The sequence below is a fragment of the Aristolochia californica genome, unplaced genomic scaffold (genome assembly GCF_029961685.1).
Source record: "Aristolochia californica isolate CCGP_79_NKW_82.1479 unplaced genomic scaffold, dmAriCali1.0.hap1 SCAF_4, whole genome shotgun sequence".
NCBI lineage: Eukaryota > Viridiplantae > Streptophyta > Magnoliopsida > Piperales > Aristolochiaceae > Aristolochia > Aristolochia californica.
Genome location: NW_027182103.1, coordinates 2,901,270 through 2,925,175, shown reverse-complemented (window position 1 = coordinate 2,925,175; position 23,906 = coordinate 2,901,270). Strand labels below are relative to the sequence as shown.

The 23,906-nt window shown below is 38.6% G+C and overlaps 3 protein-coding genes across 3 annotated transcripts; all 3 read left to right on the top strand.

Moving 5' to 3' along the window:
- Positions 1–2,795: 2,795 nt before the first annotated feature.
- LOC137962182 (F-box/LRR-repeat protein At3g48880-like) lies at positions 2,796–3,852 on the top strand. Its single transcript, XM_068808912.1, has 2 exons — positions 2,796–3,136; positions 3,324–3,852. The coding sequence occupies exons 1-2, from the start codon at positions 2,796–2,798 to the stop codon at positions 3,850–3,852; spliced, it is 870 nt and encodes a 289-aa protein (XP_068665013.1).
- An 8,748-nt stretch (positions 3,853–12,600) lies between these two features.
- Positions 12,601–13,658, top strand: LOC137962181 (F-box/LRR-repeat protein At3g48880-like). The gene is made up of 2 exons (XM_068808911.1): positions 12,601–12,941; positions 13,130–13,658. Exons 1-2 carry the CDS (start codon positions 12,601–12,603, stop codon positions 13,656–13,658), a joined length of 870 nt encoding a protein of 289 aa, XP_068665012.1.
- An 8,574-nt stretch (positions 13,659–22,232) lies between these two features.
- LOC137962179 (F-box/LRR-repeat protein At3g48880-like) lies at positions 22,233–23,590 on the top strand. Its single transcript, XM_068808910.1, has 3 exons — positions 22,233–22,573; positions 22,759–23,185; positions 23,462–23,590. The coding sequence occupies exons 1-3, from the start codon at positions 22,233–22,235 to the stop codon at positions 23,588–23,590; spliced, it is 897 nt and encodes a 298-aa protein (XP_068665011.1).
- The last annotated feature ends 316 nt before the right edge of the window (positions 23,591–23,906 follow it).

Genomic DNA, 23,906 nt, shown 5'->3' with positions numbered 1-23,906 from the left:
TTGCATGTTTTGACACCCTTCAATAGATTTCTCTTATGAAGCTTCATCATCCCACACGCTTTCATATTACCTAACCGCATATGCGACAAGACTGTACAATCAGACTCAAACTCTACAACTACAACTCCACCTACAACTGTGGTACCTTGTAGTGTATAAATATTTCCAAATAGTTTATGCCCCTTCATCATTGTTAAGACACTTTTACTCACTTTCATTACTCCACTTGCAAACTTGTAATTATACCCATTACAATCTAAAGGGCCCAATGAAATCATATTCTGCTTTAGATCCGGTATATGTCTAACATCACACAACGTTTTAACTACACCATCAAACATTTTAATTTTTATACTACATATTCCAACAACTTTGCATGAAGCATCATTACCCATCAGAACAGAACCAGAGTTTACAAACCTATAGGTGTGAAACTAATCTTTATTGGGAGTCATGTGATAAGGGCATGTTGAATCCAGAATCCAAGAATCTCTTAGATGATCTGAACTGGATGAAATAGAGTTTCCACGTCAAAAATGGATTTTTGAAATCTAGTTGGTCATATATGGATTTTTTTAATCAAATGGCACTTTGATGATTTTTGAAATCTAGTTGGTCATATATGGATTCTTTTAATCAAATGGCACTTTGATGGGTCCATTGATAAATTCAATGTTCGTCTTGTGGTCAAAGGATTTTATCATATGCCAGGTGTGTATTATCAAGAGACTTTTAGCCCGGTTGTTAAGTCCACCATCATGAAACTTTTACTTAGTATTTCAATTAGCAATGGTTGGTCCATTCGATAAGTCGATATAAACAATGTCTTTCTTCAAGGCTGGCTCTCAGAAAATATTTATATGGCATAACCTTCGGGCTTTGTTGATACCTATGTTTGTAAACTTCATAAAGTTATTTATGGTCTCAAACAGGCTCCACAGGGTTGGTATCATGAAATACGTCAATTTCTTATGGATTTAGATTTCAGGAATTCTCACTCTGATACATTCCTATTTATTCTAAATATTGGCAGGCATGTTCTATTTCTACTAGTGTATGTCGATGTTATTATTATTACTGGTAATAGTGATGGCCATATTTCTCAATTTGTTGATTTCTTTACTCATTATATCTCTCTGAAAGATCTTGGCTCTCTTTCTTACTTCCTTGGAGTTGAGGTTGCTCCGCTTCATAATGGCATATTACTATATCAATGTAGATATATCCAAGATATGTTAAAAAAAGACTCATATGGAAGATGTTAAACCTATTCTCACCCTTTTACTGACAAACTCTTCATCACTCACCATCACCTCAGGCTCTCCTCTTTGTGGTCCATTACAGTTTCTTGAAATAGTTGGCAGCCTGTAATATCTATCTTTCACTCGGCCTTATATTTTCTTTGCTATCAATAAGATGTCCCAGGTTATGCATCAAATGGCTGATGAGCATTGGGTAATTGTCAAATGAATTTTAAGGTATTTATGTGGCATAATGGATAAAAGGGCTTCTTTTACATCGTAAGTCTCCTACATCTTTACATGGGTTCTCGGATGCGGATTGGGCAGAAAAAAAAAAGATGATTAGTGTTCTGCTAGTGTCTACCTTATCTATCTTGGGAGTAATCTCATTTCCTGGAGTTCAAAGAAGCAGCACACAATTGCTTGTTCTTCTACTGAGGTTGAGTATCGATCAGTTGCTACTATTGTTGCTGAACTTCGGTAGTTGTGCTCTCTACTTATTGAACTTGGTGTGACTATGTCATCCTCTCCTAAAGTCTAGTGTGATAATATTGGTGCAACTCACTTAAGCTCCAATCATGTGTTTCACTCCAGAATGAAACATGTAACAGTTGGTTATCACTTCATATGTGATTATCGTTGATGACTTAATCGTATGTTCATTTTTCGTTTTTTCTTCGGAACATGGATTCATACAGCAACAGTTCTAAAATGCTAAGTCGGTTTGTCTTAATTTAGAAGAACTATGGCCTCGCCTAGTTAGGAGATGTGTATCTCAGCCTAATTACGAGACTCAGTTGAGTCTCATTCTAATTAAGAGATGTTTGTTTCAGTCTAATTTGGAGACTTAGCTCAAGGAGGCTAACAGAAGCCCTGAGGTATGAAAGTTTCTCAGTTTAAGTAAAGTTTTTATAATGAACTAAGTTTAAGTGAGGCTGTTGGAATCTTAGTTAAACCAAACAGTGCCAAAGGTGGGATTCATAAAGGTCAAGGGTGATCAGGAGATGCCTGGGTGAACAGTGTAAGTAAGGCAGTAGTCGATAAAAATGCTGTACCTGTGTTTTGGTTTAGACAGACTGAATGGAACAGAACGCACTGTTGTGCATTCCTTCATCTCAGAAATTTTATTTCTTCCTTTTATCATTCAGGTATGTGCAAATACCCTAGCAATTTGATCATGTTTCTAACGATTAAGGGCTTGACCAGACACATACAAATCTGAAATCGTCTCCGTCTCCTGTCATTAATGTCTCTCTCGTTTTCCGAATTAACATTGTAATGAAACCCAACAATTATTTTCACAGCAGAGACATGAAGCTGATTCACAGCATGAATCTGCCAAGTCATTTTCGTTTTGAACATTATGACTTTCTCAAAATACCATGGGGTATCATCATGTTTCGAGAGCCAGAAAAGGGAAATAGACTCTCACCAGAGGTCGTGTTAGCTGCCTCCAATTGATGAATAGACGTCTCCCGTCTCACCCTTTTGCTGCATTCTTCTCTTCAAACTTTTCGTTCCGTTACTACAGATACCATCAGGTCGTGCTGCGAGATGGAGAAAGCAAATAGAATGAGAAGCTCACAATCGAGAGAATGGGGTCAGATGGACTCGAACATCCTCATCTGCATATTCGAGAAACTCCTCATCTCGGACTTGCTCCTGGGAGTTTCTCACGTATGCAAGGAGTGGAGAATGGCTGCTTCTGGAACCCGTTTTTTCATTGCAGGAACTCAACTGAATCTTCTGTGTCTTGATAGTTTCTCCCTGAAGGAGACGGCTATTTACATAAATCTACTCAAGATGGCGCTGAAAACCGACACCAACCTGGATCATGTGCAGTTCCCTGAAGACGTAATACTTCCAGAAGATGTTACTATATCCATCGCACAGAGGTAATACTGTCATTTTTCATTATTTTTAGTTTATTTTCAAGAAGATTTTTTTTTATTATCTCGGGCAGAGATGCTGCTGGGGCGATCTTACTGGGTATTATTTTATTTATTTTGATCTGTTTTTTATCGATCCATGTTGGTGATTCTTCCAACTTTGCTATCTATTAACTCTTTTTCTTATCAACAGGTCTACTTCTCTGAAGAGTCTGTTCCTGCCCCAGATTTCTGTGTTCCGTTTCCCACCATCACTCTTGACAAAGACTCTACCATACTGGAACAATCTTTCATCTTTTGAAGCAATCACCTCGAGAGCCACTGCCGTCAATTGCATCCGATTAGTTGGTCAGTTCTGCAAGAAGCTCAGCCATCTGGGTTTGTTTGGAATCATAGAGAAACCGGAAGCTGAAGCCATCGTCACATGTTTCCCAGAAATCCAAAGTTTGGATTTCAGATCCTGTTTCTTCACCGAGTCTGCTTTGGATATCATCCTCGACGGGGCGAAAAATCTAACAAGGATTAATCTCATACATGTCATTTTTGCAGATGAGAGGGACATGAAGAAGCTAGCTACGAAAGTTTTAAGAGAAAGAGGAGCCAAGAATTTGAAGCCAGAGGTTCGTCAGAAACTCGCTGCTCTTGAAAAATTCCTTCACTGTGGAGGGAATATTTGTCATCATTGTTCTTGGTTTTACCCGGTGGAGCCTTTAGATCTTTAGTTTTCTTCAGCCTCGGTAAAGGTTTGTTCTTGGTATTACAAGATGGCGCCTTTTGATCTTTAATTTTCTTCAGCCTCGGTAAAGGTTTTTGCATGTTTTTGGTTTTTGGATTGCAATAAGAAGAGAAATGTCTTATAGTTTTCAAATTGTTTCGTTTCAGTTCTCTAAATAAGGGTGGGTTTAACATACTTGTATCTGGCACCTGAAGATCTGAAAACTGCCGACATCCACAAATCTAAGATATAACGAGGGGTTGCAATGTATCCCTCTCATTATCATCATATATCAAGGCTTGATGCACCGGTAGTGAGTATTGTATCGAGCACCTAAAAATCCAAAAAAACAATAGCATCACTACCGATACTTCTAGGGTTTTTTGAAGGTTTATAAATCAGTATCAGTAAGTATCGGTGCTATCTTGTAATCCACTCTTGAACCCTATTAGTTCCCTCTTTATTACATTGTTTTCTTTGTCAGGAAGGAAAAAGATAGCCTACACGGCCTCAACCGTAACCAAATCAGATAAATGGATAGACCTCTTTTTACAAGAAAATATGAACAAAACATCCGATGCATCAAAGCTATTGAACTAAAAATCATGACCTAAGTAACATTATGGATAAAAATGGAATGAAACAATTAGACCTAGTGGTACTTTATACACTGAAAGATCCAAATGAAGGTACTTTTTTGGTAGCAGGAACTTCTGGAAATCATTGAAATGGATTTCAAGACATGGAAATTATTTATACACTACCACTTGAAATTATTTTTTTCTGTTTGATGGACTTCGATTTTGTGCCAAGATGGATTCAAATACTATGTCATTTTCGTTGATCATTATACCAAATGCATACGGTTTTAACTACTCAAACAAAAATCTGAAGTTTAGGAAGTTTTTCACTGTTGCAAAGCCATTATGGAAAATTACTTCAAAAGAAAAATTAACACTCTTTATCCAGATAATGGGGGAGAATATATGGGCCTTAAAGATTACCTTTCTTTAAATAACATCTCTCTCCAAACCACTCCACCCCATATACCTGTACACAATGGCTACTCAGAAAGACGACATCATCATATATTGAAACTGGTCTCAACTTAATTTCTCATGCCTCCCTTCCAATTGCCTTTTGGTCCCATGCCTTTGCCATTGCTGTCTATTTAATAAACAGGATGTGAACCCCAATGCTCAATCTATCATCTCCCTATGAGTTAATTTTTCACAAAAAGCCAAATTATTCTAAACTAAATATTTTTTGTTTTTTATGTTATCTTTGGTTTCGTCCATATACATCTCACTCAATTATCACCTATCACATTCCACCTCCACCACCATAGAAACATGGATCCCCCATTGCTTACTGTTTCATCAACTTTGTTACCACAACCGACTTCTCACACTCCACCTCAAGGGTGCCCTCAAGACATGCCACCTTCTGATGATAATTCACAAACCTCTGAGTCACCAACACATCCCAAAGAAACTGAGAAAGAACTACGATCCATCCAACCATCACCAAATACTAGCCATTCATCCATCAAAACCCAATCTACCACCCAACATCGCATGACCACTCGGGCCAAAAACAATATCAGTAAACCCATTAAAAAACTCAAAGTTCACACCCACCTACCATGCCAACCCGACCTTGAACCTACCTCCATGACAAAAGCTCTCAAAGTTCATAACTGGAGTCGAGTTATGTCTAAAGAAATGATGTTTTTGCTCGTAATGGGACGTGGGAGCTTGTTTCTTCTGAAGGTATCTATTGAGAAACGAGCGGCTATTATGATGATCTATACAACAAGATTAAAGATTATTCAAGGAAGTACGAAGAACACAGGGTTTAACGTGGTTCAACTGTATGCCTACATCCACTGGAGCGACGACTCAATTTCACTATATTAGAATAGGGTCACATAATATGTATTTTATATTAACCCCAGACTACAAAGTATAAAAATATACAAATACCCCTGCACCAAAAATACCCCCCAACCTCAGTGTATGAGCCATATGCTTCAACAATTTCTACCTTGGCAAATATCCACCCCTTAAGAAAAAGAAAGCATAACCTAGAACTCCACATGGAACAATAGGTTGTGGCCATCTCCCATCTAGCAACTGGAGACATTAATCAAGTCCAAGCAATGCCTGAACTTATATGTTGTAACAGTCTTAGTCAACTTGTCTGTTGCGTTATCAGAAGTATGCACTTTTTCAAGCCGTACTTCACCAGATCTAACCAATTCCCTGATCTTGTAAAACCTCACATTTATGTGTTTGGTCCTCTAATGATACACCTGGTTCTTTGCCAAATAAATGACACTCTGATTGTCACAGTGCAAATGAACTCCACCTTGCTAGACACCCAACTCCTTGACCAACCCTGTAAGCCACAAAACCTCCTTGGCAGCCTTAGCTACTGCCATATACTATTACTCAGTACTAGATAGTGCAATTATAGGTTGTACCATGGACCTCCAACAAATAGGTCATCCCACAAGAGTAATAACATAACCTGTGGTAGACCTCCTGTCATCCAAGTCTCCTGCATAGTCTGTATCCACATATCCCACAACTAAAGGGTCACTCTGTTGTCTGCTAAACATTATGTCATAGTCTGTAGTACTCCTCAAGTATATGGAAATCCACTTGACTACATCCCAAAGTTGTCAACCCAGATTTGAAAGAAACTTGCTAACCACGTTGACAGCTTGTACCAAATCTGGTCTTGTACAAACCATAGCATACATCGAACACCCACTGCTTTGGCATATGAGACTTTTGACATGTCATGAACTTCATCATCTGGCTTTGAGCACTGAACGGTAGACAATCTTAAATGATTAGTCAAAGGTGTACTTACTAGTTTTGCATTACCCATGTTGAACCTATCCAACACCTTCCCAACATAGCTATGCTGAGATAGCCATAATCCCTTGTAAGCTTTGTCCCTGCGAATCTCCATCCCAATAATCTTCTTGGCCGCACCCAAATCCTTCATGTCAAATTCTCTGCTCAACAAAGTCTTCAACTTGTTGACCTCACTCATACTCTTGACAGCAATCATCATATCACCCACATAAAGTAATATAAAAATAAAGGAATAATCTTCAAGGCTTTTCACATAAATACAACAATCATACTCACACCTTTTGTAGCCAATCCGAATCATGTAAGAGTCAAATAGTTTGTACCACTACTTCGGAGACTGCTTCAACCCAGAAAGTAATTTCTTAAAATGACAAACCAAATGTTCCTATTATGAGTGACTGAACCCTTCTGGCTGCCCCATGTAAATTTGTTCATCCAAGTCACCATGAAGGAAAGTTGTCTTTACATCCATCTGCTCCAACTTCGTGTCTGAATGTGCTACTAATGGCAACACTGCCCTGATGGAGGTGTGTTTGACCACAGGAGAGAAGACCTCATCATAGTCAACCCCTTTCCTCTGTGAGTAACCCTTTGCTACTAAATGAGTCTTGAATTTTCCCCCCTCTTTTTCTTATACGGCTTCTTTCTTCTTATACACTCATTCGCACCCTATCGCTGTCTTCCCATCGGGAAGCTCCACCAACTCCCATGTTTAGGTTTTATGTAGAGACTGCATCTCCTCCACCACATCACCCATCCATCTACTTTTATCTTAGCTTAGTGCTACCTACTGAAAAGTAGTAGGATCCTCGCTACTAGTAATAAGTGCATAGGAAACCAAATCTTCAAAACCATACCTGGTAGGTGGCTTGATAGTGAGTCTATCTATGGCTATACTGTGATGTTGCTGATCACATGAGCTAGAACTTTCTGTATGCTGAGCATACTCTTCTCTATCATGGTTCTCTAGCTCCACCTGCACCACATGATCATTGGTGCTGCAATTTTCTGGCACCTATTTCTCTTCTTCCTGAGTACACTGTAACATGGCTTTTTCATAAAAAAACCACATATATATTGATCACCATCTTGTTTGCCTTCGGATCCCAGAGCTTGAAGCTTTTCACCCCTTTCTGATACCTCAGAAAGATACATTGTCTAGACTTCACATCAAGCTTCGACCTCTCCTCACTAGAAACATATAAGTAGGCTTGACATTCAAACACTCTCAAACCAGAGTAGTCTACCACCCTACTTGTCCACACCTCCTCTGATACTTTCCCATCTAATGCTCCTCTTGGTGATTTGTTAATCTAGAAACATGTCATACTCACTGCTTCTGCCCAAAAGTTCTTTGCAAGTCCTGCATTCAACCTGAGACATCGAACTCTTTTAGCTATTGTTATGTTCATCCTTTCTGTCACACCATTCTGTTGGGGTGTCATGCGTACTGTGAAGTGTCTCTTAATCCAATGTCGCTCACACAACTACTTGAAATTTGAATCTGTATACTCAGTACCATTGTCTGACCTGAGGCATTTAATCTCCCTCCATGTCTGGTTTTCTACTTTAGCTTTCCCCAACTTGAAACTTAGCAAACGTTTCTGACATATGTTGCATGATGTACACCCAAATCTTTCATGAGCAGTCATCAATAAAGGTCACGAAATACATGTGTCCTCCTCGTGATGCTACCCTTACTGACCCTCAAACATCTGAATGAACGTAGTCAAGAATCCCCTTTGTCTTGTGTGTGGCTGCCTAGAACTGCACCTCATTCTGTTTCCCAAGAACTCAAAACTTGCAAAAACCAAGCTTGTATGTTTTGACACCCTTCAATAGATTTCTCTTATGAAGCTTCATCATCCCACGCACACCCATATTACCTAACTGCATATGCGATAAAACTGTACAATCAGACTCAGACTCTACAACTACAACTCCACCTACAACTGTGGTACCTTGTAGTGTATAGATATTTCCAAATAGTTTATGCCCCTTCATCATTGTTAAGACACTTTTACTCACTTTCATTACTCCACTTGCAAACTTGTAATTATACCCATTACAATCTAAAGGGCCCAATCAAATCATATTCTGCTTTAGATCCGGTATATGTCTAACATCACACAACGTTCTAACTACACCATCAAACAATTTAATTTTTATACTCCATATTCCAACAACTTTGCATGAAGCATCATTACCCATCAGAACAGAACCAGAGTTTACAAACCTGTAGGTGTGAAACCAATCTTTATTGGGAGTCATGTGATAAGAGCATGTTGAATCCAGAATTCAAGAATCTCTTAGATGATCTGAACTGGATGAAATAGAGTTTCCACGTCAAAAATGGATTTTTGAAATCTAGTTGGTCAAATATGGATTTTTTTAATCAAATGGCACTTTGATGGGTCCATTGATAAATTCAATGCTCGTCTTGTGGTCAAAGGATTTCATCATCTACCAGGTGTGTATTATCAAAAGACTTTTAGCCCGGTTGTTAAGTCCACCATCGTGAAACTTTTACTTAGTATTGCAAATAGCAATGGTTGGTCCATTCGACAAGTCGATATAAACAATGTCTTTCTTCAAGGCTGGCTCACAGAAAATATTTATATGGCATAACCTTCGAGCTTTGTTGATACCTATGTTTGTAAACTTCATAAAGTTATTTATGGTCTCAAACAGGCTCCACAGGGTTGGTATCATGAAATACGTCAATTTCTTATGGATTTAGGTTTAAGGAATTCTCACTCTAATACATTCCTATTTACTCTAAATATTGGCAGGCATGTTCTATTTCTACTAGTGTATGTCGATGTTATTATTATTACTGGTAATAGTGATGGCCATATTTCTCAATTTGTTGATTTCTTCACTCATTATATCTCTCTGAAAGATCTTGGCTCTCTTTCTTACTTCCTTGGAGTTGAGGTTGCTATGCTTCATAATGGCATATTTCTATATCAATGTAGATATATCCAAGACATGTTAAAAAAAGACTCATATGGAAGATGTTAAACCTATTCTCACCCTTTTACTGACAAACTCTTCATCACTCACCATCACCTCAGGCTCTCCTCTTTGTGGTCCATTACAGTTTCTTGAAATAGTTGGCAGCCTGTAATATCTATCTTTCACTCGGCCTTATATTTTCTTTGCTATCAATAAGATGTCCCAGGTTATGCATCAAATGGCTGATGAGCATTGGGTAATTGTCAAATGAATTTTAAGGTTTTTATATGGCATAATGGATAAAAGGGCTTCTTTTACATCGTAAGTCTCCTACATCTTTACATGGGTTCTTGGATGCAGATTGGGCAGGAAAAAAAAAGATGATTAGTCTTCTGCTAGTGCCTACCTTATCTATCTTGGGAGTAATCTTATTTCCTGGAGTTCAAAGAAGCAGCACACTGTTGCATGTTCTTCTACTGTGGTTGAGTATCATTCAGTTGCTACTATCGTTGTTGAACTTCGGTAGTTGTGCTCTCTACTTATTGAACTTGGTGTGACTATGTCATCCTCTCCTAAAGTCTAGTGTGATAATATTGGTGCCACTCACTTAAGCTCAAATCATGTGTTTCACTCCAGAATGAAACATGTAAAGTTGGTTATCACTTCATATGTGATCAGGTTCAATCTTGTCTACTTCGTGTTGCTCATATTACATCTATTGACCAACTTGCTGATATTCTTACAAAGTCATTGTCACGTTCACAATTTCAGTTGCTAAGAGACAAGATTGGCCTATCTAATCATGGCTTATCTTGAGAGGGCATGATAAGGAATTATCTTCCCTTTGGTTTAGGAGATAAAAATTTTTATGTTCCCTTCGATTTAGGAGATATGATCTTGAATGATTTTATTTATCCTTTCTGTTGTAAATTGTATATAAATATCACTCTTAATCAATGGAAACATGTGGTTCAGTTCAACCTCTAATAGACATATCCTCTCTACCTCAAAATGAGCAAAAGAAAAAGTAGGAGAATCTAAAGAGGACAACTAAGCACTCTACTTCATTATGGATGCAGTAGAATCCTCAATTTTTTAAAAGTGTGTCTTCTCCCAAACAATAAAAGAAGCATGGAATACCCTCCTCACAGTTTACAACAGTTTGGAAAGGGTTCAAGATATCCACCTTCAAAATCTGGTCAACATTTCAACCTCTTGTGGCCAGAGCAATTGGAGCCCACACTACTTTTTCAATTGCCAATTATTTGAAGGCCAATGGGGAGATGGTTAATGACCAACAAATCTTAAAGAAATCCTTATGAGTACTCACCACCAAATTCAAATACATGGTGGCCACCATCATAGAGTTGATGGATTTGTCTCAGCTCTTTGTTGATGAACTGCTAAGTTCCCTGTAAATATATGATCAAAGACACTTTTACAAAGTCGAGTCAATAGTGAAGATGGCATTGAAGAGTCAACTAACGTTGCAAGGTGATATAAACAAGTGGTCCAACTAAAGAAAGAAGGCTGGACAATCCAAAGTCCAACCAGACATGTAGGAGGAGGAGGACGAGAGGAGGACAAGTCTCATATCCTATTCAAGTAGTACGACCACTACAAGTCTTAGTGTCCAAGCCAAAAGGGAGAAGCATCCATTCAACCTACATTGGATGATGAAGGGGAAGAGTTCGAACAAATAAAGTTTTGTATGGCATGCTCAATTTATGGGAGGAGAACAGACTTATAAACTAAGTAGACATGTCTAAATTTAGGACTGTCTTTGCCTAGTTAGGAGATGTGTATCTCAGCCTAATTACGAGACTCAGTTGAGTCTCATTCTAATTAAGAGATGTTTGTTTCAGTCTAATTTGGAGATTTAGCTCAAGGAGGCTATTAGAAGCCATGAGGTATGCAAGTTTCTCAGTTTAAGTAAAGTTTTTTATGATAAACTTAGCTTAAGAAAAGTGGTTTTGGAAGACTTAATCGTATGCCCATTTTCGTTTTTTCTTCGGAACATGGATTCATACAGCAACAGTTCTAAAATGCTAAGTCGGCTTGTCTTAATTTAGAAGAACTATGGCCTGGCCTAGTTAGGAGATGTCTATCTCAGCCTAATTACGAGACTCAGTTGAGTCTCATTCTAATTAAGAGATGTTTGTTTCAGTCTAATTTGGAGACTTAGCTCAAGGAGGCTAACAGAAGCCCTGAGGTATGTAAGTTTCTCAGTTTTAGTAAAGTTTTTATGATGAACTAAGTTTAAGTGAGGCTGTTGGAATCTTAGTTAAACCAAACAGTGCCAAAGGTGGGATTCATAAAGGTCAAGGGTGATCAGGAGATGCCTGGGTGATCAGTGAATGTAAGGCAGTAGTCAATAAAAATTCTGTACCTGAGTTTTGGTTTAGACAGACTGAATGGAACAGAACGCACTGTTGTGCATTCTTTCATCTCAGAAATTTTATTTCTTCCTTTTATCATTCAGGTTTGTGCAAATACCCTAGCAATTTGATCATGTTTCTAACGATTAGGGGCTTGACTACACACATACAAATCTGAACTCGTCTCCTGTCTCCGTCTGACGAATGCCCGGTGCAGTCATTAATGTCTCTCTCGTTTTCCGAATTAACATTGTAATGAAACCCAACAATTATTTTCACAGCAGAGACATGAAGCTGATTCACAGCATGAATCTGCCAAGTCATTTTCGTTTTGAACATTATGACTTTCTCAAAATACCATGGGGTATCATCATGTTTCGAGAGCCAGAAAAGGGAAATAGACTCTCACCAGAGGTCGTGTTAGCTGCCTCCAATTGATGAATAGACGTCTCCCGTCTCACCCTTTTGCTGCATTCTTCTCTTCAAACTTTTCGTTCCGTTACTACAGATACCATCAGGTCGTGCTGCGGGATGGAGAAAGCAAATAGAATGAGAAGCTCACAATCGAGAGAATGGGGTCAGATGGACTCGAACATCCTCATCTGCATATTCGAGAAACTCCTCATCTCGGACCTGCTCCTGGGAGTTTCTCACGTATGCAAGGAGTGGAGAATGGCTGCTTCTGGAACCCGATTTTTCATTGCAGGAACACAACTGAATCTTCTGTGTCTTGATAGTTTCTCCCTGAAGGAGACGGCAATTTACATAAATCTGCTCAAGATGGCGCTGAAAACCGACACCAACCTGGATCATGTGCAGTTCCCTGAAGACGTAATACTTCCAGAAGATGTTACTATATCCATCGCACAGAGGTAATACTGTCATTTTTCATTATTTTTAGTTTATTTTCAAGAAGATTTTTTTTTTATTATCTCGTGCAGAGATGCTGCTGGGGCAATCTTACTGGGTATTATTTTATTTATTTTGATCTGTTTTTTATCGATCCAAGTTGGTGATTCTTCCAACTTTGTTATCTATTAACTCTTTTTCTTATCAACAGGTCTACTTCTCTGAAGAGTCTTTTCCTGCCCCAGATTTCTGGGTTCCGTTTCCCACCATCACTCTTGACAAAGATTCTACCATACTGGAACAATCTCACATCTTTTGAGGCAATCACCTCGAGAGCCACTGCCGTCAATTGCATCCGATTAGTTGGTCAGTACTGCAAGAAGCTCACCCATCTGGGTTTGTTTGGAATCATAGAGAAAGCGGAAGCTGAAGCCATCGTCACATGTTTCCCAGAAATCCAAAGTTTGGATTTCAGATCCTGTTTCTTCACCGAGTCTGCTTTGGATATCATCCTCGACGGGGCGAAAAATCTAACAAGGATTAATCTCATACATGTCATTTTTGCAGATGAGAGGGACATGAAGAAGCTTGCTACGAAAGTTTTAAAAGAAAGAGGAGCCAAGAATTTGAAGCCAGAGGTTCGTCACAAACTCGCAGCTCTTGAAAAATTCCTTCACTGTGGAGGGAATATTTGTCATCATTGTTCTTGGTTTTACCCGGTGGAGCCTTTAGATCTTTAATTTTCTTCAGCGTCAGTAAAGGTTTGTTCTTGGTATTTCAAGATGGCGCCTTCTGATCTTTAATTTTCTTCAGCCTCGGGGTACCAATGTATCCCTCTCATTATCATCATATATCAAGGTTTGATGCACCGGTAGTGAGTATTGTATCGAGCACCTAAAAATCCAAAAAAAATAGCATCATTACCGATATTTCTAGGCTTTTTTGAAGGTTTATAAATCAGTATCAGTATGTATCGGTGCTATCTTGTAATCCACTCTTGAACCCTATCATTTTCCTCTTTATTACATTGTTTTCTTTATCAGGAAGGAAAAAGATAGCCTACACGGCCTCAACCGTAACCAAATCAGATAAATGGATAGACCTCTTTTTACAAGAAAATATGAACAAAACATCCGATGCATCAAAGCTATTGAACTAAAAATCATGACCTAAGTAACATTATGGATAAAAATGGAATGAAACAATTAGACCTAGTGGTACTTTATACACTGAAAGATCCAAATGAAGGTACTTTTTTGGTAGCAGGAACTTCTGGAAATCATTGAAATGGATTTCAAGACATGGAAATTATTTATACACTACCACTTGAAATTATTTTTTTCTGTTTGATGGACTTCTTCGATTTTGTCCCAAGATGGATTCAAATACTATGTCATTTTCGTTGATCATTATACCAAATGCATACGGTTTTAACTACTCAAACAAAAATCTAAAGTTTAGGCAGTTTTTCACTATTGCAAAGCCATTATGGAAAATTACTTCAAAAGAAAAATTAACACTCTTTATCCAAACAATGGGGGAGAATATATAGGCCTCAAAGATTACTTTTCTTTAAATGACATCTCTCTCCAAACCACTCCACCCCATACACCTGTACACAATGGCTACTTAGAAAGACGACATCATCATATTATTGAAACTGGTCTCAACTAACTTTCTCATGCCTCCCTTCCAATTGCCTTTTGGTCCCATGCCTTTGCCACTGCTGTCTATTTAATAAACAGGATGTGAACACCAATGCTCAATCTATCATCTCCCAATGAGTTAATTTTTCACCAAACGCCAAATTATTCTAAACTAAATATTTATTGTTTTTTTATGTTATCTTTGGCTTCGTCTATATACATCTCACTCAATTATCACCTATCACATTCCACCTCCACCACCATAGAAACATGGATCCCCCATTGCTTACTGTTTCATCAACTTTGTTACCACAACCGACTTCTCACACTCCACCTCAAGGGTGCCCTCAAGACATGCCACCTTCTGATGATAATTCACAAACCTCTGAGTCACCAACACATCCCAAAGAAACTGAGAAAGAACTACGATCCATCCAACCATCACCAAATACTAGCCATTCATCCATCAAAACCCAATCTACCACCCAACATCGCATGACCACTCGGGCCAAAAACAATATCAGTAAACCCATTAAAAAACTCAAAGTTCACACCCACCTACCATGCCAACCCGACCTTGAACCTACCTCCATGACAAAAGCTATCAAAGTTCATAACTGGAGTCGAGTTATGTCTAAAGAAATGATGTTTTTGCTCGTAATGGGACGTGGGAGCTTGTTTCTTCTGAAGGTATCTATTGAGAAACGAGCGGCTATTATGATGATCTATACAACAAGATTAAAGATTATTCAAGGAAGTACGAAGAACACAGGGTTTAACGTGGTTCAACTGTATGCCTACATCCACTGGAGCGACGACTCAATTTCACTATATTAGAATAGGGTCACATAATATGTATTTTATATTAACCCCAGACTACAAAGTATAAAAATATACAAATACCCCTGCACCAAAAATACCCCCCAACCTCAGTGTATGAGCCATATGCTTCAACAATCTCCACCTTGGCAAATATCCACCCCTTAAGAAAAAGAAAGCATAACCTAGGACTCCACATCGAACAATAGGTTGTGGCCATCTCCCATCTAGCAACTGGAGACATTAATCAAGTCCAAGCAATGCCTGAACTTATATGTTGTAACAGTCTTAGTCAACTTGTCTGATGCATTATCAGAAGTATGCACTTTTTCAAGCCGTACTTCACCAGATCTAACCAATTCCCTGATCTTGTAAAACCTCACATTTATGTGTTTCGTCCTCTCATGATACACCTGGTTCTTTGCCAAATAAATGGCACTCTAACTGTCACAGTGCAAATGAACTCCACCTTGCTAGACACCCAACTCCTTGACCAACCCTGTAAGCCACAAAACCTCCTTGGCAGTCTCAGCTACTGCCATATACTTTGACTCAGTACTAGATAGTGCAATTATAGGTTGTACCATGGACCTCCAACAAATAGGTCATCCCACAAGAGTAATAACATAACCTGTGGTAGACCTCCTGTCATCCAAGTCTCTTGCATAGTCTGCATCCACATATCCCACAACTAAAGGGTCTCTCTGTTGTCTACTAAATATTATGTCATAGTCTGTAGTACCCCTCAAGTATCTGGAAATCCACTTGACCACATCCCAAAGTTGTCAACCCAGATTTGAAAGAAACTTGCTAACCACGTTGACAGCTTGTACCAAATCTGGTCTTGTACAAACCATAGCATACATCGAACACCCACTGCTTTGGCATATGAGACTTTTGACATGTCATGAACTTCATCATCTGGCTTTGAGCACTGAACGGTAGACAATCTTAAATGATTAGTCAAAGGTGTACTTACTAGTTTTGCATTACCCATGTTGAACCTATCCAACACCTTCCCAACATAGCTATGCTGAGATAGCCATAATCCCTTGTAAGCTCTGTCCCTGCGAATCTCCATCCCAATAATCTTCTTGGCCGCACCCAAATCCTTCATGTCAAATTCTCTGCTCAACAAAGTCTTCAACTTGTTGACCTCACTCATACTCTTGGCAGCAATCATCATATCATCCACATAAAGTAATATAAAAATAAAGGAATCGTCTTCAAGGCTTTTCACATAAATACAACAATCATACTCACACCTTTTGTAGCCAATCCGGATCATGTAAGAGTCAAATAGTTTGTACCACTACTTCGGAGACTGCTTCAACCCAGAAAGTAATTTCTTCAAATGACAAACCAAATATTCCTATTTTGAGTGACTGAACCCTTCTGGCTGCCCCATGTAAATTTGTTCCACCAAGTCACCATGAAGGAAAGTTGTCTTTACATCCATCTGCTCCAACTTCGTGTCTGAATGTGCTACTAACGCCAACACTGCCCTGATGGAGGTGTGTTTGACCACAGGAGAGAAGACCTCATCATAGTCAACCCCTTTCCTCTATGAGTAACCCTTTGCTACTAAACGAGTCTTGAATTTTCCCCCCTCTTTTTCTTATACTGCTTCTTTCTTCTTATACACTCATTCGCACCCTATCGCTGTCTTCCCATCGGGAAGCTCCACCAACTCCCATGTTTAGGTTTTATGTAGAGACTCCATCTCCTCCACCACATCACCCATCCATCTACTTTTATCTTAGCTTAGTGCTACCTACTGAAAAGTAATAGGATCCCCGCTACTAGTAATAAGTGCATAGGAAACCAAATCTTTAAAACCATACCTGGTAGGTGGCTTGATAGTGAGTCTATCTATGGCTATACTGTGATGTTACTGATCACATGAGCTAGAACTTTCTGCATGCTGAGCATACTCTTCTCTATCATGGTTCTCTAGCTCCACTTGCACCACATGATCATTGGTGCTGCAATTTTCTGGCACCTATTTCTCTTCTTCCTGAGTACACTGTAACATGGCTTTTTCATAAAAAACCACATATCTATTGATCACCATCTTGTTTGCCTTCGGATCCCAGAGCTTGAAGCTTTTCACCCCTTTCTGATACCTCAGAAAGATACATTGTCTAGACTTCACATCAAGCTTCGACCTCTCCTCACTAGAAACATATAAGTAGGCTTGACATTCAAACACTCTCAAACCAGAGTAGTCTACCTCCCTGCTTATCCACACCTCCTCTGATACTTTCCCATCTAATGCTCCTCTTGGTGATTTGTTAATCAAGAAACATGTCATACTCACTGTTTCTGCCCAAAAGTTCTTTGCAAGTCCTGCATTCAACCTGAGACATCGAACTCTTTTAGCTATTGTTATGTTCATCCTTTCTGTCACACCATTCTGTTGGGGTGTCATGCGTACTGTGAAGTGTCTCTTAATCCAATGTTGCTCACACAACTACTTGAACTTTGAATCTGTGTACTCAGTACCATTGTCTGACCTGAGGCATTTAATCTCCCTCCATGTCTGGTTTTCTACTTTAGCTTTCCCCAACTTGAAACTTAGCAAACGTTTCTGACTTATGTTGCATGATGTACACCCAAATATTTCATGATCAGTCATCAATAAAGGTCACGAAATACATGTGTCCTCCTCGTGATGCTACCCTTACTGACTCTCAAACATCTGAATGAACATAGTCAAGAATCCCCTTTGTCTTGTGTGTGGCTGCCTGGAACTGCACCTCATTCTGTTTCCCAAGAACTCAAAACTTGCAAAAACCATGCTTGTATGTTTTGACACCCTTCAATAGATTTCTCTTATGAAGCTTCATCATCCCACGCACACCCATATTACCTAACTGCATATGCGACAAGACTGTACAATCAGACTCAGACTCTACAACTACAACTCCACCTACACCTGTGGTACCTTGTAGTGTATAGATATTTCCAAATAGTTTATGCCCCTTCATCATTGTTAAGACACTTTTACTCACTTTCATTACTCCACTTGAAAACTTGTAATTATACCCATTACAATCTAAAGGGCCCAATGAAATCATATTCTGCTTTAGATCCGGTATATGTCTAACATCACACAACGTTCTAACTACACCGTCAAACATTTTAAATTTTATACTCCATATTCCAACAACTTTGCATGAAGCATCATTACCCATCAGAACAGAACCAGAGTTTACAAACCTGTAGGTGTGAAACCAATCTTTATTGGGAGTCATGTGATAAGAGCATGTTGAATCCAGAATCAAAGAATCTCTTAGATGATCTGAACTGGATGAAACAGAGTTTCCATGTCAAAAATGGATTTTTGAAATCTAGTTGGTCAAATATGGATTTTTTTAATCAAATGGCACTTTGATGGGTCCATTAATAAATTAAATGCTCGTCTTGTGGTCAAAGGATTTCATCATCTGCCAGGTGTGTATTATCAAAAGACTTTTAGCCCGGTTGTTAAGTCCACCATCGTGAAACTTTTACTTAGTATTGCAATTAGCAATGGTTGGTCCATTCGACAAGTCGATATAAACAATGTCTTTCTTCAAGGCTGGCTCTCAGAAAATATTTATATGGCATAACCTTCGAGCTTTGTTGATACCTACGTTTTTAAACTTCATAAAGTTATTTATGGTCTCAAACAGGCTCCACAGGGTTGGTATCATGAAATACGTCAATTTCTTATGGATTTAGGTTTCAGGAATTCTCACTCTGATACATTCCTATTTACTCTAAATATTGGCAGGCATGTTCTATTTCTACTAGTGTATGTCGATGTTATTATTATTACTGGTAATAGTGATGGCCATATTTCTCAATTTGTTGATTTCTTCACTCATTATATCTCTCTGAAAGATCTTGGTTCTCTTTCTTACTTCCTTGGAGTTGAAGTTGCTCCGCTTCATAATGGCATATTACTATATCAATGTAGATATATCCAAGACATGTTAAAAAAAGACTCATATGGAAGATGTTAAACCTATTCTCACCCTTTTACTGACAAACTCTTCATCACTCACCATCACCTCAGGCTCTCCTCTTTGTGGTCCATTACGGTTTCTTGAAATAGTTGGCAGCCTGTAATATCTATCTTTCACTCGGCCTTATATTTTCTTTGCTATCAATAAGATGTCCCAGGTTCTGCATCAAATGGCTGATGAGCATTGGGTAATTGTCAAATGAATTTTAAGGTATTTATGTGGCATAATGGATAAAAGGGTTTCTTTTACATCGTAAGTGTCCTACATCTTTACATGGGTTCTTGGATGCAGATTGGGCAGAAAGAAAAAAAAAGATGATTGGTCTTCTGCTAGTGCCTACCTTATCTATCTTGGGAGTAATCTTATTTCCTGGAGTTCAAAGAAGCAGCACACTGTTGCATGTTCTTCTACTGTGGTTGAGTATCAATCAGTTGCTACTATCATTGTTGAACTTCGGTAGTTGTGCTCTCTACTTATTGAACTTGGTGTGACTATGTCATCCTCTCCTAAAGTCTAGTGTGATAATATTGGTGCCACTCACTTAAGCTCAAATCATGTGTTTCACTCCACAATGAAACATGTAAAGTTGGTTATCACTTCATATGTGATCAAGTTCAATCTTGTCTACTTCGTGTTGCTCATATTACATCTACTCACCAACTTGTTGATATTCGTACAAAGTCATTGTCACGTTCACAATTTCAGTTGCTAAGAGACCAAATTGGACTATCTAATCATGGCTTATCTTGAGAGGGCATGATAAGGAATTATCTTCCCTTTGGTTTAGGAGATAAAAAATTTTATGTTCCCTTCGGTTTAGTAGATATGATCTTGAATGATTTTATTTATCCTTTCTGTTGTAAATTGTATATAAATATCACTCTTAATCAATGAAAACATGTGGTTCAGTTCAACCTCTAATAGACATATCCTCTCTACCTCAAAATGAGCAAAAGAAAAAGTAGGAGAATCTAAAGAGGACAACTAAGCACTCTACTTCATTATGCATGCAGTAGAATCCTCAATTTTTTAAAAGTGTGTCTTCTCCCAAACAATAAAAGAAGCATGGAATACCCTCCTCAAAGTTTACAACAGTTTGGAAAGGGTTCAAGATATCCGCCTTCAAAATCTTGTCAACATTTCAACTTCTTGTGGCCAGAGCAATTGGAGCCCACACTACTTTTTCAATTGTCAATTAGTTGAAGGCCAATGGGGAGATGGTTAATGACATACATATCGTAAAGAAATCCTTATGAGTACTCACCACCAAATTCAAATACATGGTGGCCACCATCATAGAGTTGATGGATTTGTCTCAGCTCTTTGTTGATGAACTGCTAAGTTCCCTGTAAGTATATGTTTAAAGACAATTTTAAAAAGCCGAGTCAATAGTGAAGATGGCATTGAAGAGTCAACTAACGTTGAAAGGTGATATAAACAAGTGGTCCAACTAAAGAAAGAAGGCTGGACAATCCAAAGTCCAAGCAGACATGTAGAAGGAGGAGGACGAGAGGAGGACAAGTCTCATATCCTATGCAAGTAGTACGACCACTACAAGTCTTAGTGTCCAAGCCAAAAGGGAGAAGCATCCATTCAAATTACATTCGATGATGAAGGGGAAGACTTCGAACAAATAAAGTTTTGTATGGCATGCTCAATTTATGGGAGGAGAACAGACTTATAAACTTAGTAGACATGTCTAAATTTAGGACTATGTCTTTGCCTAGTTAGGAAATGTGTATCTCAGCCTAATTACGAGACTCAGTTGAGTCTCATTCTAATTAAGAGATGTTTGTTTCAGTCTAATTTGGAGATTTAGCTCAAGGAGGCTATTAGAAGCCATGAGGTATGCAAGTTTCTCAGTTTAAGTAAAGTTTTTTATGATAAACTTAGCTTAAGAAAAGTGGTTTTGGAAGACTTAATCGTATGCCCATTTTCGTTTTTTCTTCGGAACATGGATTCATACAGCAACAGTTCTAAAATGCTAAGTCGGCTTGTCTTAATTTAGAAGAACTATGGCCTGGCCTAGTTAGGAGATGTCTATCTCAGCCTAATTACGAGACTCAGTTGAGTCTCATTCTAATTAAGAGATGTTTGTTTCAGTCTAATTTGGAGACTTAGCTCAAGGAGGCTAACAGAAGCCCTGAGGTATGTTTGTTTCTCAGTTTAAGTAAAGTTTTTATGATGAACTAAGTTTAAGTGAGGCTGTTGGAGTCTTAGTTAAACCAAACAGTGCCAAAGGTGGGATTCATAAAGGTCAAGGGTGATCAGGAGATGCCTGGGTGATCAGTGTAAGTAAGGTAGTAGTCGATAAAAATTCTGTACCTGAGTTTTGGTTTAGACACACTGAATGGGACAGAACGCACTGTTGTGCATTCCTTCATCTCAGAAATTTTATTTCTTCCTTTTATCATTCAGGTATGTGCAAATACCCTAGCAATTTGATCATGTTTCTAACGATTAAGGGCTTGACCAGACACATACAAATCTAAACTCGTCTCCTGTCTCCGTCTGACGGATGCCCGGTGCAGTCATTAATGTCTCTCTCGTTTTCCGAATTAACATTGTAATGAAACCCAACAATTATTTTCACAGCAGAGACATGAAGCTGATTCACAGCATGAATCTGCCAAGTCATTTTCGTTTTGAACATTATGACTTTCTCAAAATACCATGGGGTATCATCATGTTTCGAGAGCCAGAAAAGGGAAATAGACTCTCACCAGAGGTCGTGTTAGCTGCCTCCGATTGATGAATAGACGTCTTCATTTTGCTGCACTCTTCTCTTCAAACTTCTCGTTCCGTTACTACAGATACCATCAGGTCGTGCTGCGAGATGGAGAAAGCAAAGAGAATGAGAAGCTCACAATCGAGAGAATGGGGTCAGATGGACTCGAACATCCTCATCTGCATATTCGAGAAACTCCTCATCTCGGACCTGCTCCTGGGAGTTTCTCACGTATGCAAGGAGTGGAGAATGGCTGCTTCTGGAACCCGTTTTTTCATAGCAGGAACTCAACTGAATCTTCTGTGTCTTGATAGTTTCTCTCTGAAGGAGAGGGCTATTTACATAAATCTACTCAAGATGGCGCTGAAAACCGAGACCAACCTGGATCATGTGCAGTTCCCTGAAGGCGTAATGCTTCCAGAAGATGTTACTATATCCATCGCACAGAGGTAATACTGTTATTTTTTATTATTTTTGTTTTTTTTCAAGAAGATTTTTTTTTTATCTCGTGCAGAGATGCTGCTGGGGCAATCTTACTGGGTATTATTTTATTTATTTTGATCGGTTTTTTATTCGATCCAAGTTGGTGATTCTTCCAACTATGCTATCTGTTAACTCTTTTTCTTTTCAACAGGTCTACTTCTCTGAAGAGTCTGTTCCTGCCCCAGATTTCAGTGTTCCGTTTCCCACCATCACTCTTGACAAAGACTCTACCATACTGGAACAATCTCACATCTTTTGAAGCAATCACCTCGAGAGCCACTGCCGTCAATATCATCCGATTAGTCGGTCAGTACTGCAAGAAGCTCACCCATCTGGGTCTGTATGGAATCATAGAGAAACCGGAAGCTGAAGCCATCGTCACATGTTTCCCAGAAATCCAAAGCTTGGATTTCAGAACCAGTTTCTTCACCGAGTCTGCTTTGGATATCATCCTCGACGGGGCGAAAAATCTAACAAGGATTAATCTCATACATGTCATTTTTGTAGATGAGAGGGACATGAAGAAGCTCACTACGAAAGTTTTGAAAGAAAGAAGAGCCAAGAATCTGAAGCCAGAGGTTCGTCACAAACTCGCTGCTCTAGAAAAATTCCTTCACTGTGGAGGGAATATTTGTCATCATTGTTATTGGTTTTACCCGTTGGAGCCTTTAGATCTTTAATTTTCTTCAGCCTCAGTAAATGTTTGTTCTTTGTATTACAAGGTGGCGCCTTTTGATCTTTAATTTTCTTCATCCTCGGTAAAGGTTTTTACATTTTTTTGGTTTTTGGATTGCAATAAGAAGAGAAATCGTCTTATAGTTTTCAAATTGTTTCGTTTCAGTTATCTAAATCAGGGTTTAACATACTTGTATCTGGCACCTGAAGATCTGAAAACAGCTGACATCCATAAATCTAAGACATACCGACATCATCATATATCAAGGTTTGATGCACCAGTAGTTAGTATTGTATCGAGCACCTAAAAATCCAAAAAAAAATAAAAATAGCATCACTACCGATACTTCTAGGGTTTTTTGAAGGTTTATAAATCAGTACCAGTGTGTATCGGTGCTATCTTGTAATCCACTCTTGAACGCTATTAGTTTCCTCTTTATTACATTGTTTTCTTTATCAGGAAGGAAGAAGATAGCATACATGGCCTCAACAGTAACCAAATTTGATAAATGGATAGACCGCTTTTTACAAGAAAATATGAACCAAATAAAGCAATGCATCAAAGCTTTTGAACTACAAATCATGACCTAAGTAACATTACAGATACAAATCATGACAATTAGG